The 14,016-nt window shown below is 37.3% G+C and overlaps 1 protein-coding gene across 1 annotated transcript; it reads right to left on the bottom strand.

Moving 5' to 3' along the window:
* Positions 1 to 4,748: 4,748 nt before the first annotated feature.
* Positions 4,749 to 11,999, bottom strand: LOC127624381 (zinc finger protein 521-like). The gene is made up of 3 exons (XM_052099182.1): positions 11,756 to 11,999; positions 9,410 to 9,616; positions 4,749 to 8,607 (listed from the first exon to the last, which is right to left on the bottom strand). Exons 1-3 carry the CDS (start codon positions 11,793 to 11,795, stop codon positions 6,023 to 6,025), a joined length of 2,832 nt encoding a protein of 943 aa, XP_051955142.1. The 5' UTR covers positions 11,796 to 11,999; the 3' UTR covers positions 4,749 to 6,022.
* Between the last annotated feature and the right edge of the window lie 2,017 nt (positions 12,000 to 14,016).

The following is a 14,016-nucleotide window of genomic DNA, read 5'->3' as shown; positions in this document are numbered from 1 at the left end:
GTCAAATTGTTTAAAAACAAACTAAATGTTTTTTGAAAATGTAAAAATACAGAGAGTTTTTTGTAAGGGTTTGAAAAATCATTATGTCTATGGAGAGTCCTCATAAGGATAGCCACACCAACATGTGTGTGTGTGTGTTTTCCCAAATCAAGTAGATAGCAGTTGTACTTTTATGCTGCCTGTCTTCATAGAAAGTAGCTGCCTGGGAGCATTTCCAAGATGTTGCAGAGTGGACTGACTTTTCATTTGATATAGAGTATAGCGTGGAAAGTCTCAGTTTGGCAGAGACAACTTTACGGCATAAACCGTACCCATATTGTTTAGGGGTCAGTTTACTGTAATGTCATAAATGGAAATGTATCTTTTAGCACTGGCATAAAAATGTCCTAATACAAATGTCTATAGAAAGAGTATTCACACATTGTCACAAGTAGTTGCTGAGATGAGACGGAGGATCTTTTTGCAGGCTTTAATAGAATTTATGACAGTGAAATAAACAAACGGGAACTGACAGAGGAACTAAACTAGTGGGTATTTATACATACAAGTCCTAATGAGGGAATTGAAAACAAGTGAGAACAAAAAGGAACAAATGGCAGTGCATACTGGGTAACGTAGTCTGGCGGAAACACTTCAAAATAAGAGTCTTAGGAAGCATGAGGGAGAAAGACTGTGACACGAATATTGTAATTATAGTAGCCTACCTTTATAACATTTAAAACACATGTGACAAATTGCCGAACCTGAAATTTATGAAAAATACCCTTGTCCTGAGAACACAGTTCTACCTTTCAGTTAAAGTCTACCTTCATTATATTGTTCACTCTTTCTTGAATGTATCCTATTGTGTATTCTTGTGTGCACTTGTTTACCTGACAGCTATAGCAAAAATATTATAAACATTTTAGTTTGGAGATAGAATTATGAAAAAAATCTCTCTACCAGCATTTACATTTTTTGATTTGTAACAGGTTCCTTCTCTTTTACATTGAATTGAGAGACTGAATTCAATCTTATGGATGTTCTTTAACTAAAATGCAATATTTTATTGTAGGCTACTTTATTGAAAAATATGATAAATCCTTTAGTATCATCAAATCTATAATATCATCATTCACTACATATAACTACTAAAAGAACAACAGTGCCAGTGTATATATATATATATATATATATATATATATATATATATATATATATATATATATATATATTAGGGCTGTCGATTTAACTAAATTTACGCAAATAATCGCATTGACCCCAGATTGTAATATTGCAATGCAAGGTCGTAATAACACCTGTTTACTCCAGAGGGCAGTAATTGAAATTTCAGCTGTGTAGTAATGCGCAGTTTATACAGTGAAAAAACAACCATCATACAGACAGAAGGACACAAACATGCGTTACGTTCTTTTGTTCAAAACACTTGATGGAGTGCAAATTCAAACTAAGCGATCTCAAGATGTGTTTAAAGATTGAGTATTAAACTATATTTAACTTGACACAGTGAACTAAACATTTTATGTATATGATACAATGCAGCCGAGACGCTACACAAGCATGTCTGACGCAGGTGTAAATTGACGGGTCCTTAAACAAGCCCTCATAATAAATCTCCTACTGATTGACAAATTCACTTCTGAAATGGATTGCTGTGAACTGTGTGCCAATGACTGACTTCTGATCAATAATATGGTAGTAAACAATACATTGTATTCTAAAGCCGTTTTTTGTATTGTCTTATCAATGATTAACTCTTCTGCCACAAGAATGTAATGCATTTTAATTATCAGAATATATATATAATTTTTAAATATTTAAAGATAACTTTGTATAATTATTTCATCATTATATATTAAATTATTGTTATATAAGGGGCTTTCTCAGCAAATATTTGTATATGCGATTAAATACGATTAATTAATCGGGTTAATAATAAAAAATTTTAATCGATTGACAGCCCTAATATATATATATATATATATATATATATATATATATATATATATATATATATATATATATATATATATATATATATGTATATCATGACTAGTACTAACATCACATTTACATTTACGCTTTTGGCAGACGCTTTTATCCAAAGTGACTTACAGAGCCCTTATTACAGGGACAATCCCCCTGGAGCAACCTGGAGTTAAGTGCCTTGCTCAAGGACACAATGGTGGTGGCTGTGGGGATCAAACCAGCGACCTTCTGATTAAAAGTTATGCGCTTAAGCCCACTTCGCCGCCACCACTCCATCACATCACAACTACAACAACTGCCATTACTAATGTTCCAGTCACTGACATATTAAAATCATTAACATAGTAAGATAATAAAACTCCAGCAAAAATATAATGCAGTTAACTGCTCTGCAGTGTAAAATATTCAGCCAATATGCAATTACATTTTCAGTCAATAGAGGGAAGTGTTGTCCCACTCAGGGCTGTAAACAGGGTTAGAGAATTAGTGAGGTCAGGGGTGGGGTGACAAGAATTTACAATTATCCCATGTTTTTACCAATAAGGTTGTGAAACATCAGCTATTAAAATTAATTACATCATGGCCAGTGTTCACATATATTTGTCATATTTTATACTGCAGTATGTACCACATATGGTGTACTAGTGTGGTGTGCAACCATTTTTGAATGTTTCAGATAATGTCATGATGATAATCAGAGCCGGATTAAGACTCCTTAGTTCCCGCCGGGTATGAAGAAATGTTTTTTTTCTTCAGTGACTTGTCTCATGTGCTATTTTTTTATAAAAGTCACACAATTGCTGGAATGAACAGAATTTGCGAAACCTTTGAGACACAAAACTTTCTTCCTCCAGGGGGCGCTTGACGACTCAGAAAAACAAATCCACATTTAAATCTCAGGACTTTTTTTTATATCTAATTAGAGAAATGTTTACACTGAATAGTCATTTTAAAAAAAAAGCAATAATTGCAATGATTCGTACCTGTGGATGGAATCCCGCCACAGCAGTATCTATGCAATCATTTCTCATCACTGATAATAAATAACTGTGATTGGGCCATCCCAATCAGCACTGAGAAACGTAACAGGCTCTGCTTCAGCAGCAGTCCGTACAGTAATTTACAGCCTATATTAAAACTCTTCAAATACATATTGAACCGAAGATTCGGTGTGCTGAACTTTATCGGGAATTTGTCTGATATGAACTGACCAAAGGCAATCTAATAAATGCAGTCATGTGTTGTTCAGTTGTATATAACTTCCAAATGTATTTTTGAATATGAAAAATGTACAGAGGTCTGGACCTCTGTATCTTTATAGCTGGTAACGACCATGGTCCTTCTTTCACTTTTTTCTTAACCATTATTGGCAAGCACATTATTATAGAAACTGGAAGTGTTGTTTTCCAGTCATGCATTGTGTTTCTCCACTGTCTCTGAATTTGTCCAGCCAGACACTGACTCCCTTTTTAGAGGTCTCGTCATATCATTATAAGTATGAGGACACCCCCTTATAATTAACAGTTTAGGCTATTTCGGTTACAACCATTATTTTGGTTACAACCATTAACCATAATGTGCATAAAATCAAGCACATATGCCATCTCCTTTATGGTTTTAGCTTTATGGTTCCATGAACAAGAGCAAATTCCAACTCCCATATTCCAACATACAGTGGAAAGCCTTCCCAGAAGAGTGGAAGCTGTTATAGTAGCAAAGAGAGGACTAACTCTTTTTTAAAGCCTGTGGTTTTGAAATATGTATGTGTGATGTGCGTGGTATGTGTGATGTGTGTGTTTCCTTATACTTTTAGCCAAGTTATGTATCGTCCCCTGGCTGTAAACTTACAATGTGACCTACGATGATCATTATCAGCTACTAAGTTTGTGGCAGTGGTATGTTTTCAGTCCTCTGTGGAAAAAGGGTCCACTGAGGAGACTAAATTATTGGTTAGTGTTAGCTGTCTTTCTGCCAACTAACACTCCATAATGCTAATCTAGTACCAAACATTTCAAAGAGTTTGAATCAGAACTCCCTTAACTTCATTATCTTTTTGTCATTTCTCCTCTGCACTCGACCCACTCAAGAGACGGGTATTGACAGATGGTCTGGGCATTAACCGGCATCATGTTTTCACAGCCGAATTTATGTTGGCCCAATGCCTGGATGGACACACAAATGGAAAACCAAGTTTAAACTAAATATATATACTGTATTTTCTTGTCTGATCTTGGTCTCATTTATAGTAATGCCTTGTGCTGCTGAAAATAATTATTTAGCAATTATATTGTTTATATAAAGTCATGAGTACATAAATGGTCCACAGATGCTTATATAAGGAAGACACAGTGACAACTCAAAAGACAACTTGCCAGAAGACTGCAATTCATCTTTCTGATACACCCTTTCCCCCCCCCACAATTATCTTTCTTTATTTTAAGTGTTTTTCTTTATTTTATTGATTTTATATGGATTTAGATATTCTTGAACACCCTTCCTTTATCTTTAATTGCATAGTTGGGCATATTTACTATATTTATAAAAGTTTTGACAAAAATGTTTTTTACGGAACATGCACATCCAAAATGATGTCGCGTTTCCTTCCTGTGTCTAAGGTCAAAGCACAGCTGCTGCCATGAAGGGACTGAGGGGTATTTCCCAATGAGGCAGCAGTGTGTCTTGTGGCTTCCAGCTCAAAAGGCTCTGGTATGTAATTTCCCTTCTTAAACACACACACACACAGAAAATCACTTCTGGCATTTATTATTGCTTTGCACTGTACTGCATCTATTTGACAAAAAAAACATTTGTTTACAAATGGAAAGAATAAAATGATGGCAGAGTTACAACAACTCTGGTGCAAGAAAATATTAGAATGGATGTAAAATACTGCCTGCCATTGAATTTTCTCCACATTAAAGCCTAGTATCAAAACTGTAAGTCACTGTCCACCCAAAGCTGTGAATACATAACATAAATGTATTACTGCATCTTGATACCAACATAGCCAATAGAGCTGTTCAGCCATTACATCAATTTGTAGGCAAACCTGAAAGGGCAATTCGCCATGGGCTCCCTCTGAAATTTCTAATGATTTTTATAAGTAAAATAAGGTTTGTGGTAATTGAAGACACTTGAATGTTTTTTCTGCAAGTCATACCTCAAACAGGTTTTTAAAAATGTATGTTGCTAACAAGCTGCTAAATAAGGACTACAGGACTACTATATTATGCATTATTTGTTAGACTTTTAATCAAGACTCAGAAAACATAAACATACAGAAACTACATTGATAAATGCACTGCTCCAGATTAATCCAGGACAGACTTTAAAAAAAAAAAAAACATTCCAAGTTTTTTCAGACTTCAAAAATGGAAACACAAACTCCCATACGTTCATGCACATTTACCCACAAAGACCATTTTTATTTTATTTTGCAATAGAACATCTATTTGCAGTCTCAAAGGACAGAAACATATTTAATAACAGAGAGGGAGAAAATCAAAGCCTCTCAAAAACTTTTTTAATATCTTAAAATTCACACATTTAAGGCATAAAGGGATTGTTCACCAAAAAGTTTAAATTCTGTCATAATACACTCAGTCTCATGTTGTTCCAACCCATATGGCTATCAAAAGGAGACGTTAGGCAGAATGTTAGGAACTGACTCGATCACCATTCTTCTCGATCATTGTTCACAAATATATATTTATGTCTTGTGTCTATACTTTTAAAATAGTGTGTATTTTAGTGTTTATTGACTGGCCCCATTCACCTCCATTATACTGTACTGTAACTATCATACTGTAACAGCGATTTTTGCTTTTTCTTAAAAATAAACCAGGGTAGAGTATTTGTGTTTGGTAATCAACTTAATGTCACAAATATTGCCTATTGAGCTTAACTTGTATTGAACCTGGAAAGTTCCTTTAAAAACATAGCACGCTGTAGAAATAAAAACAGATACTCTAGTACACAAGCAAACAGTAGAGTAAATTTGACGTCCTTTACAAGTGATTATTTACAATTTGCCTCAAACCGTTGTGGTCAGGGTGACGGCGTTCTTATTGCTTCTCTCCTCTGGTATGAGAGCCGTCGTCAAGCAACAGTTGACTACAGAAATGTTGTTCTTGTTGTCTTGTCTCTGCTGAAACCTGCTAACATTCACCATTTCAACCTTTGATAAGATTTGAAGGTCAGGATGAAAATCAGAGGGATCTATGTAGCTGCTGGTCATACCGTCACTCTGGACCTTTTGCATGTGGAAAGTTCCATGAATTTTGAGCTCAAGAGTGGAGGTGACAGTCTGCATGCACACTACACAGCGAAAGCCTGTCAGGGAGTTGTGCAGGTCTGGGTGCCTCTGACAGTGTTCCAGGAAGTCCTCCTCACTGTGAAGAGGAAGCTTGCAGATGCGGCAGTTGCCAGTGTCCAAGCTCCTGCTGTGGGTGACCTTGTGTTCAGTCAGAGTTAGCAGTGAGGGAAAGCGCTCTCCACAGATGGGGCATTGGCAGCTTTTGGTGGGGCCTAGATGAGTCTGGACGTGCTCCCACAGTGCCATCTCAGTGAAGAAGGTCTTGGAACAGTCTTTGCATTTGTGGCTCCCTTGGATTGCCTCCACTTTGCGCCTCAGAGTGCCTCTCTCCCCTGGCTGGATGTGGTGATCTCGCAGCTCGTGGTTAGCGAGCAGGGACTGCATGGTGTACGAGGCACCGCAGATTTCACAGGCAAACATTGGATCACTCATCTTCCCTTTGCTTTCGGCAGGAGAGCGTAACAGTGATTCCAACTTACTGTCTCTTATTTCATTATTCACTGGCAGAATTCCAGTGCTGTCCTTGGTAACTGATTTGGAGACAGGTGGAGAGGTCACATTGTTACCTTCAGCGCTCTGACTCTTGGCTCGGAGCTTCTCGTGTAAGGGCACTTCGAGGGGAGAGTTGCTCTTGGTACTGCATGGACTGCTTTTGTCACTATGTGCGGTGATATGACACTGTAACTCAATATCCGTGTTAAAGGATTCTGCGCAGAAAATGCAGCAGTATATCTTGCATTGTTGATCTAGATGTTTCTTTTTAACATGCACATGTAAGTCATACTCTTGCTTAAAGTTCCATTCACAGCATGTACAGTGGAACATTGTTCTCTTGGTATTGTGCTTTGAGGCCAGGTGAACCTGCATGGAGACCTTAGATCTGAATACCTGCTGGCAGAGGGAACAGCGGTAAAACTCAAGAGTGTGCATCTCGTGTAAGTGTCTGTGTAAGTCTTTGACACTGATAAAGGACTTACTGCAGCTCTCGCAGGTGTAGAGAGTGGATGTATTGCTGAAATGAGCCATTGCATGTTCGTTCAGAGAGTCCTGGTTTGGGAAATCCTTGAAGCACTCTGGACAAGTAAGATTTGGAAGCATATTTTTGATGTGGGAACTCAAGTGAGTTTGAAACAGATCTAGACTAGTATATTTAGCCCCACAGTGGTCACAGATTAAGTTGGTTGACGGAAGTTGTTCGGCCGGACTCTTGATTGACTGGGCTGAAGTCGGACTCGGTGTCCTCTTTTCCGCTTTGAGATTCATCAAGTTCATATTCTTGTGAGTCTTTTTGATATGCTGCATTAGTTTTTGCTTCCCACTAAAGGTAGGCAAATGTGTGCAGTCAGAACAGAAGAGCAAAGCCTTTGTTTCTGCATTTTTTTCTAAGAGATATGGATCAATTGACAAGATCTTTTTAAAATGAGCTTGCTGCATATGATAATCAAGTGTGTCCTTAGTCAGGAATCCTCTGAAGCATTGTGAGCAGAAAAAGACATTGCTCTCAATTACAGAATTTGAGTTGTGTGACTGGTGAACATGATCCTGTAGGGCTTTCAGGTTTTTTAAAGTTTTCGGACAAAAGCGACACTGGAGGACCGTCTGAACTGCTGCAGTGATCGATGATTCAAGCAGCATCGAATGGCGTAGTAACACATTGGCCTCTTTCTGGTGTTCCTTTAATTTAGAAGGAAAACTCGGGATGTCAGAACAGATTTGACTAGAGTGGATCTCCTTGTCCATCTCCTTGTGATGGGTCTGCTGATACCTTCTGGAGTCTGTGTGGTAGTGACAATGAGCACAATTATTTAAAACCTTGAGCTTTTTGGTGAATTGGATTCCAAAGGAATTTGACAAAAACTGAGACTTTCGCTTTTGTGCACAAGGAGCTATTGGTTTAAATGCCATTGGATTGGCTGGACTGGAGAAGCTATAGTGTGGAGTGGCTATATTTGGAGGTTGCCAGTTCTCAAAGTCCTCCTTGTTATTCTGTGAATCATTTAGAATGGAGGGATGTTGAAGGGACATTGAAATAGCCTGATCATATCCGTCACTGAAGCCCTGTTTGCTGTCTGTGGGCATCTCACTGATATGTGTTTGGGATATTTCAAGAGGAACAAAGCTGTTGCCAAGCAAAGGGATGTTTATCCTCTGGTGATCTCGGTTTTTCACTCCGTTTGTGCATTTCGGCAAATCTTCCACTTTTAATACAGGGTCACCTCCATCTTCATGGTTAGGGAAGGTGTGACCAGAGGAAAGAGGTAAAGCTAAGCAACAAATGGGATCTTCCTCAACATTAGGCTTTTCTAAGGACAGAGAAGATGAAAATATATTTAAAAATGTTGTAAACAATTTGTGCCAGTAAACACAGTATAACCAAAATATAATTATACTGTTCATAATTGTACTATTCTTTTTCCAAAAGCTGCTCTTTTTCTAAGAGTCTGGCAGGTCAAAAAATTATCCAGCCTCCTAAACACCAAAAATATTAATTGAATGCTCTTTTTCACATTTCTTTATTTTTAATGTAATTAGTTCAGTATGTGATCACATAATGAGCAGTCCCACTGTGACTAAAATTGCTGTCAGTGTGAGTGGATCATGCTGCTACTTTAAAGCACAGAACATGGTACCAAATACCACTGCATCAAAAAAGTTCAAAGGCTAAATATATGAAAATGTAAACATCATTCTCCATAAGATTAGCAATTCCAATATCAAATCCCAGATCGTTTGTAATGGCATGCTTCATTCTCTGTTAGTGTGCAAATAGGGAAATGCAAATATACCTAATTCAAAGGTCACACAAACATGCAGGGATGCTAAACCCTGAATCAAAATCCCTGAAGGTCTCTCTTTTTAATCTCTCTATTTAAGTGATAGAGAGAGAGAGAGAGAGAGAGAGAGAGAGAGAGAGAGAGAGAGAGAGAGAGAGAGAGAGAGAGAGAGAGAGAAAGAAAGATGGAGAAAATATTCAGGTTGTTAATGTAAAGGACACTATGGATTGATTTTAGCTCAAGAGAGAGCAAAATCCTGCACTAATGGAAAATAGGATTGTGTGGAAATGTAGGTGTGTGTGTGTGTGTGTGTGTGTGTACACACATGTACCTAAAGTGTGGGAGTCATTTAGGCTCTGCTGGAAGAAGGATTCTGACACCTGTATGCTCTCTTCACATTTGTGCTCTTTCACACCTTCATCCTTCTCTTGTCCAAGTTTTTCCCTCTCCTCATCCATCTCTTTTTTCCTTTCCCAGGAGCAAAGCTTCTTCCCCACGCTCTCGCAATCTTCCTTAATGTTTAACTTGTCGTCCTGGCCTGTGGAGATAAGAATGGCAATGAGAAAAAGATTTGCATAAACAATTACAAAACCTTTGATAGCTAACTGACTTACAATACATGAAATTAAAACAAGCAATAACAACAAGAAAATGTAAAAACGGCATGAAGGTTATTGGGTAAATGAAATTTTTTTTTCTGCCTCCTGTGGTCCATCTGGTTCACAATGGCACACCTGTGCCCTGGAAAAAGGCAAAGAGTAAACAGATATCAGCATCTTGATCTATTTTTCATCCAGCAGGGGACTATTCTCTTGTGCGTGTTTGTTTAGCAGGTACATAGAAGACATGACCATGTTTGAAACAATCAGCTTTATGCTTCATGTCTGTTTGCAGGTTTCAGTAGTAACATAACATGCTATGAATAATAAAGTGGATGAAAATCCACACATTGTAGATTTAACCTCATGTACTGTTCAGTCATTTTTGACCGAAATCAATTTGGTTTCTTCAATAAAACTGGTTTCCTTTATCTGATGGGTACGAAAATTGGTGAATTTTCGTCCATTTGATATCTGAACACACACAAAGAAATTGAGTTGATTCGATCAGTCTAAGTTACTCTTGTACTGTTCTCAGTCAAAAATTACCATCATAGGAAATGAATGGGAAATATTAAAATCACAGATGTTTTTTTTTTTATTTTTATTATATAAAACCTAAAAAACAGATACAATGCAGAAAAAACACACACACAGACATGAAGGGGTTAGACTACCAAACATCAAGTGTGCAAAACTGAACTGGTCAGATTATAAAACAGAAAAAAATGTTTTTTTTGGGATGTCAAAAATTAATATATATATATATATATATATATATATATATATATATATATATATATATATATATATAAATAAATCATCCACAATGCAGAACACACACACACGCACACACACACACACACACACACACACACACACACACACACAGACATACATTCATCTTGGGATACATTTATTTCAAGTATGCAAAAACCGACAAAAATAACCTCAAACAAATCAAACAAAATGCTAAACTTTGACAAAAAAGTAGTCTAGTCACCTTGTGACAAAATCTAGAAATCATTTTCTCTTCAACCAGGGATGAATAAGTAGCTCTCTGCAGCCATCTAGTGTTCATACTTGTAATTTCATCTGTTTTTTTATTGGTATTTTAAGTGGACAGCACAGTTTGATTCTTGAGACATTAAGCTTTCAAATGGTACATAATTTATGAGGATATGGAATTATGAGGATATTTTAGAAAATATTCATAAGAAAATTCAATAAAGTCAATTGTCAAGCTCAAGGTCATACAGATACATACATTAGTAAATTAAATACAAAAATGCTGTTACATTATTTACTTTAGATTTGTTAACTTTCTTTCGTAACAATTAAAAGAATTACATGTTTATTGTTTCAGGTCACTTTTGACCAGGAACAACTGTAACGTGATTTAATGATGAAAAGAAATATACAATGAGCCTAATTCAATGGTTATTTAAATGTTTACTCGTTATTCAAAAGTTTTTCTTTTCACTTGATTAATCATGCTACTTGTACTCTATATAACATCTGCATTTTGTGTGTTACTTCCAGGAGACACATACAGTAGATGTGTCATATCCTCAATATGACATTTAAGAAATTAAAACATTTAATTTCACATGTAGCCTATTGTGTCTTTTAGCTTTAAAACGTTAAATTAAATGTTTTAAAATTTATATATATATATATATATAACAGTTCCCTAATTGTATGTTGCCAAATAAGAAAGCCACGTATTTGGGGCTTCGCAATATCCAGTCTTTGTAACTTGTTTCAGCCCCCAAAATTAGCACTAGCTCACACCGTATATCAGAATAAATACATAAATTCGCCAAAAATGCTGAAGGGACAACAAAATTAATACTGAACTCTGAAATGTTTCACAAATGCAATGAAAGTCAAATGAAAAGTCCTGCTCCGAAAGAATATTAATCAGTAGCTCTTAGTCGCAACATTGATCTGCAGTCAAATTGAAACTAATTAACGATAAATCCGTCGATTTGTGCCGTGGTAATAGTCCACTTAGGGAACAAGACAGCAAGTGATTTCAGTCGTATACAAGAAAAGCTATCTTTCATGCTTCATACCTTTCAGAGATCGGGGCTTCGCTTGCTTTCGACGAGACATTATTATAACGGACGTCAGCCGTTTTCAGTAGGATATTCGTTAAGTTGCTGTCCACTATTTGTAAAAGCTGCAGAAGACGAACGGTGGCAAACAAGACCAAAATCTTGAGAGCTGTATTTAGGGAGTGGAATAGAGGGAAACACCATTAATATCACGGGCGAAGGGGCTCGCCCCCGCATAAACCAACAGAATGACTCCATACGCTCTGCGCCACCGGGGACACTCTCTCTCACTCTCTCTCGCATTAAGCACAGGCACGCACACGCACGCTCTCTCACTCTCGCATAAGCGCACGCACGCACTCACTCACTCTCACAGAAACATAATCTCTCCCTCTTCAAATGTACTTACAGTATTTGTGTTCTTCCCTCGATTAAATGTCTATTTTGTTTAGATGACAAAAGCGCGGGTTGCGAATTCACGAACATCTTCTTAAGAAAAAAATGCACGCTGTTTAACCTTAATAGTTTTCAGACCTGTTGAGCCAGAGACTCCAAATAAGTGTCATGATGTTGGAAAAATTGCGCACAACATTGCACATATTTTCACAACTCGCTTCCCAAAGGCAAAGCTAATAAATGTGAATGTTGAATTAGTTAGGGTGCGTCAACAAAGTAGCCTACAAACGTTTTAGGTGTGTTCGACTTGAACTACATCTCGATTTGCCGCTTTGCGATGTGTTTTAAAATATTTCTGAGATTTTCTGTTGCGCTGTTCAGAGCAGACATGAATAGGCCCTATTCATGATGGAAAATTAAATGCTAACAACCGTGATGTTTTGTCATCTTCTAAAATGTTTGATTTTGTATCTCTAATATCATGTTTTATGTGTATAAATTATCTGGATGGAAAGCCATGTCTTATTGGTGTTATTAAATAACAGGTACATTAATGGCACTTTTCCACTTGTCATTAAGGTTCGACAAGATTTGATTTCTGAGCTTGCTTTTCCACTGCAGTTTAGTGCAGCCTCAACATGGGTGGGATTAGGCTGATCATCATAGTTGCACCACCTCTACTGCCGTGACCATCTTAAACACGATACAAACACACAACAAAGGAGCAGGAAATGGAGTATATCGAAGGAATGGTGTTCTTGATTCTTGGCATGTGGCTGTTTTTCACAGTAAGACGCCAAACTATGTTTCAAAAGAGGCTGACGGCAGCAAGACAAAATTCAGCTGAAAAACAAAACAGGAGAGTTTGGGAAATCATACACCAAAGTGCAGACGAGGATAACACTGTGTTAGCTCAAAGACGACACACGAGGGTAAGCTAACCTGCCATCTAGTTTATAGCAGTGACGATGTTAGTGACGATTTTCTCTGACCAATCAGTGTTCTGCAGGGTTTTGGCAGCACATTTATTAGCGGCTTGCTTGGAACTTTGAAAGAGGTGGTACTAAAAAAGTACCAGGTACTATCCACAGTGGAAACCCCCCAAAAGCAAGCAGAGTCAAGTCGAGCCATACCATGCAGTGCAGTGGAAAAGACCCATAAGTGTCTTGTGCATCATATTTATTTTCATTTTATAGCATCAGAATTTGAATTACATCCACTTCATCAGCAACAGCGCCTTTGATCTCGCAGGTGTCTGATCCACCACGAGAAGTGAGAACTGACCAATTTGACAGCTCTTAGTTCACTCCTCGCCTGACTACAGCCACTTATTCTCATCTACTTTCGAGGCGTTTGGCATCTCAAACGAGCCTAATATTAGTGCATGCCCAATCTATAAATTGCTGTGAACAGTTAATGAACAGTTAATCTTAAATTTGTTTGACGCTGAAACATAATTACCTTTCCGAAAACATAGTTTAGATTAATTGTAATCCAAGCAGGCACTAATATTATCAGTGTCGCTATAACACAAAACAGGAAACTCATGAATATTCATGTATGCTCTGCCCAGTGCAACCGAAAATCTCAGAAACCGAATATTTCAGAACACCAGTTGCAGTCTGGGGAGGAGTTGAAAAATAGTAGCCAACCTTGGACACTTTGCTTCCCGACATCTGCTGAACCTACACCAGTCACAGAAGATCACACGGTGTTTGCAGACGAAATGTGATTCAGATAGACAGATGCTTGAATTTTACACAAAATAATCAGAAAAATTATTCATTTGAAGGGTGTATGTGCTGCTTAATACAGTGCCTGCTTTGTGTACAAGAACAATGTACAATAAAAGCCTGTATTATTTTAATACCAATGAAGGAGTC

Source organism: Xyrauchen texanus, chromosome 30, assembly GCF_025860055.1.
Source record: "Xyrauchen texanus isolate HMW12.3.18 chromosome 30, RBS_HiC_50CHRs, whole genome shotgun sequence".
In the NCBI taxonomy this organism is placed as follows: Eukaryota; Metazoa; Chordata; class Actinopteri; order Cypriniformes; family Catostomidae; genus Xyrauchen; species Xyrauchen texanus.
This window is presented reverse-complemented; position numbering and strand designations above follow the sequence as displayed.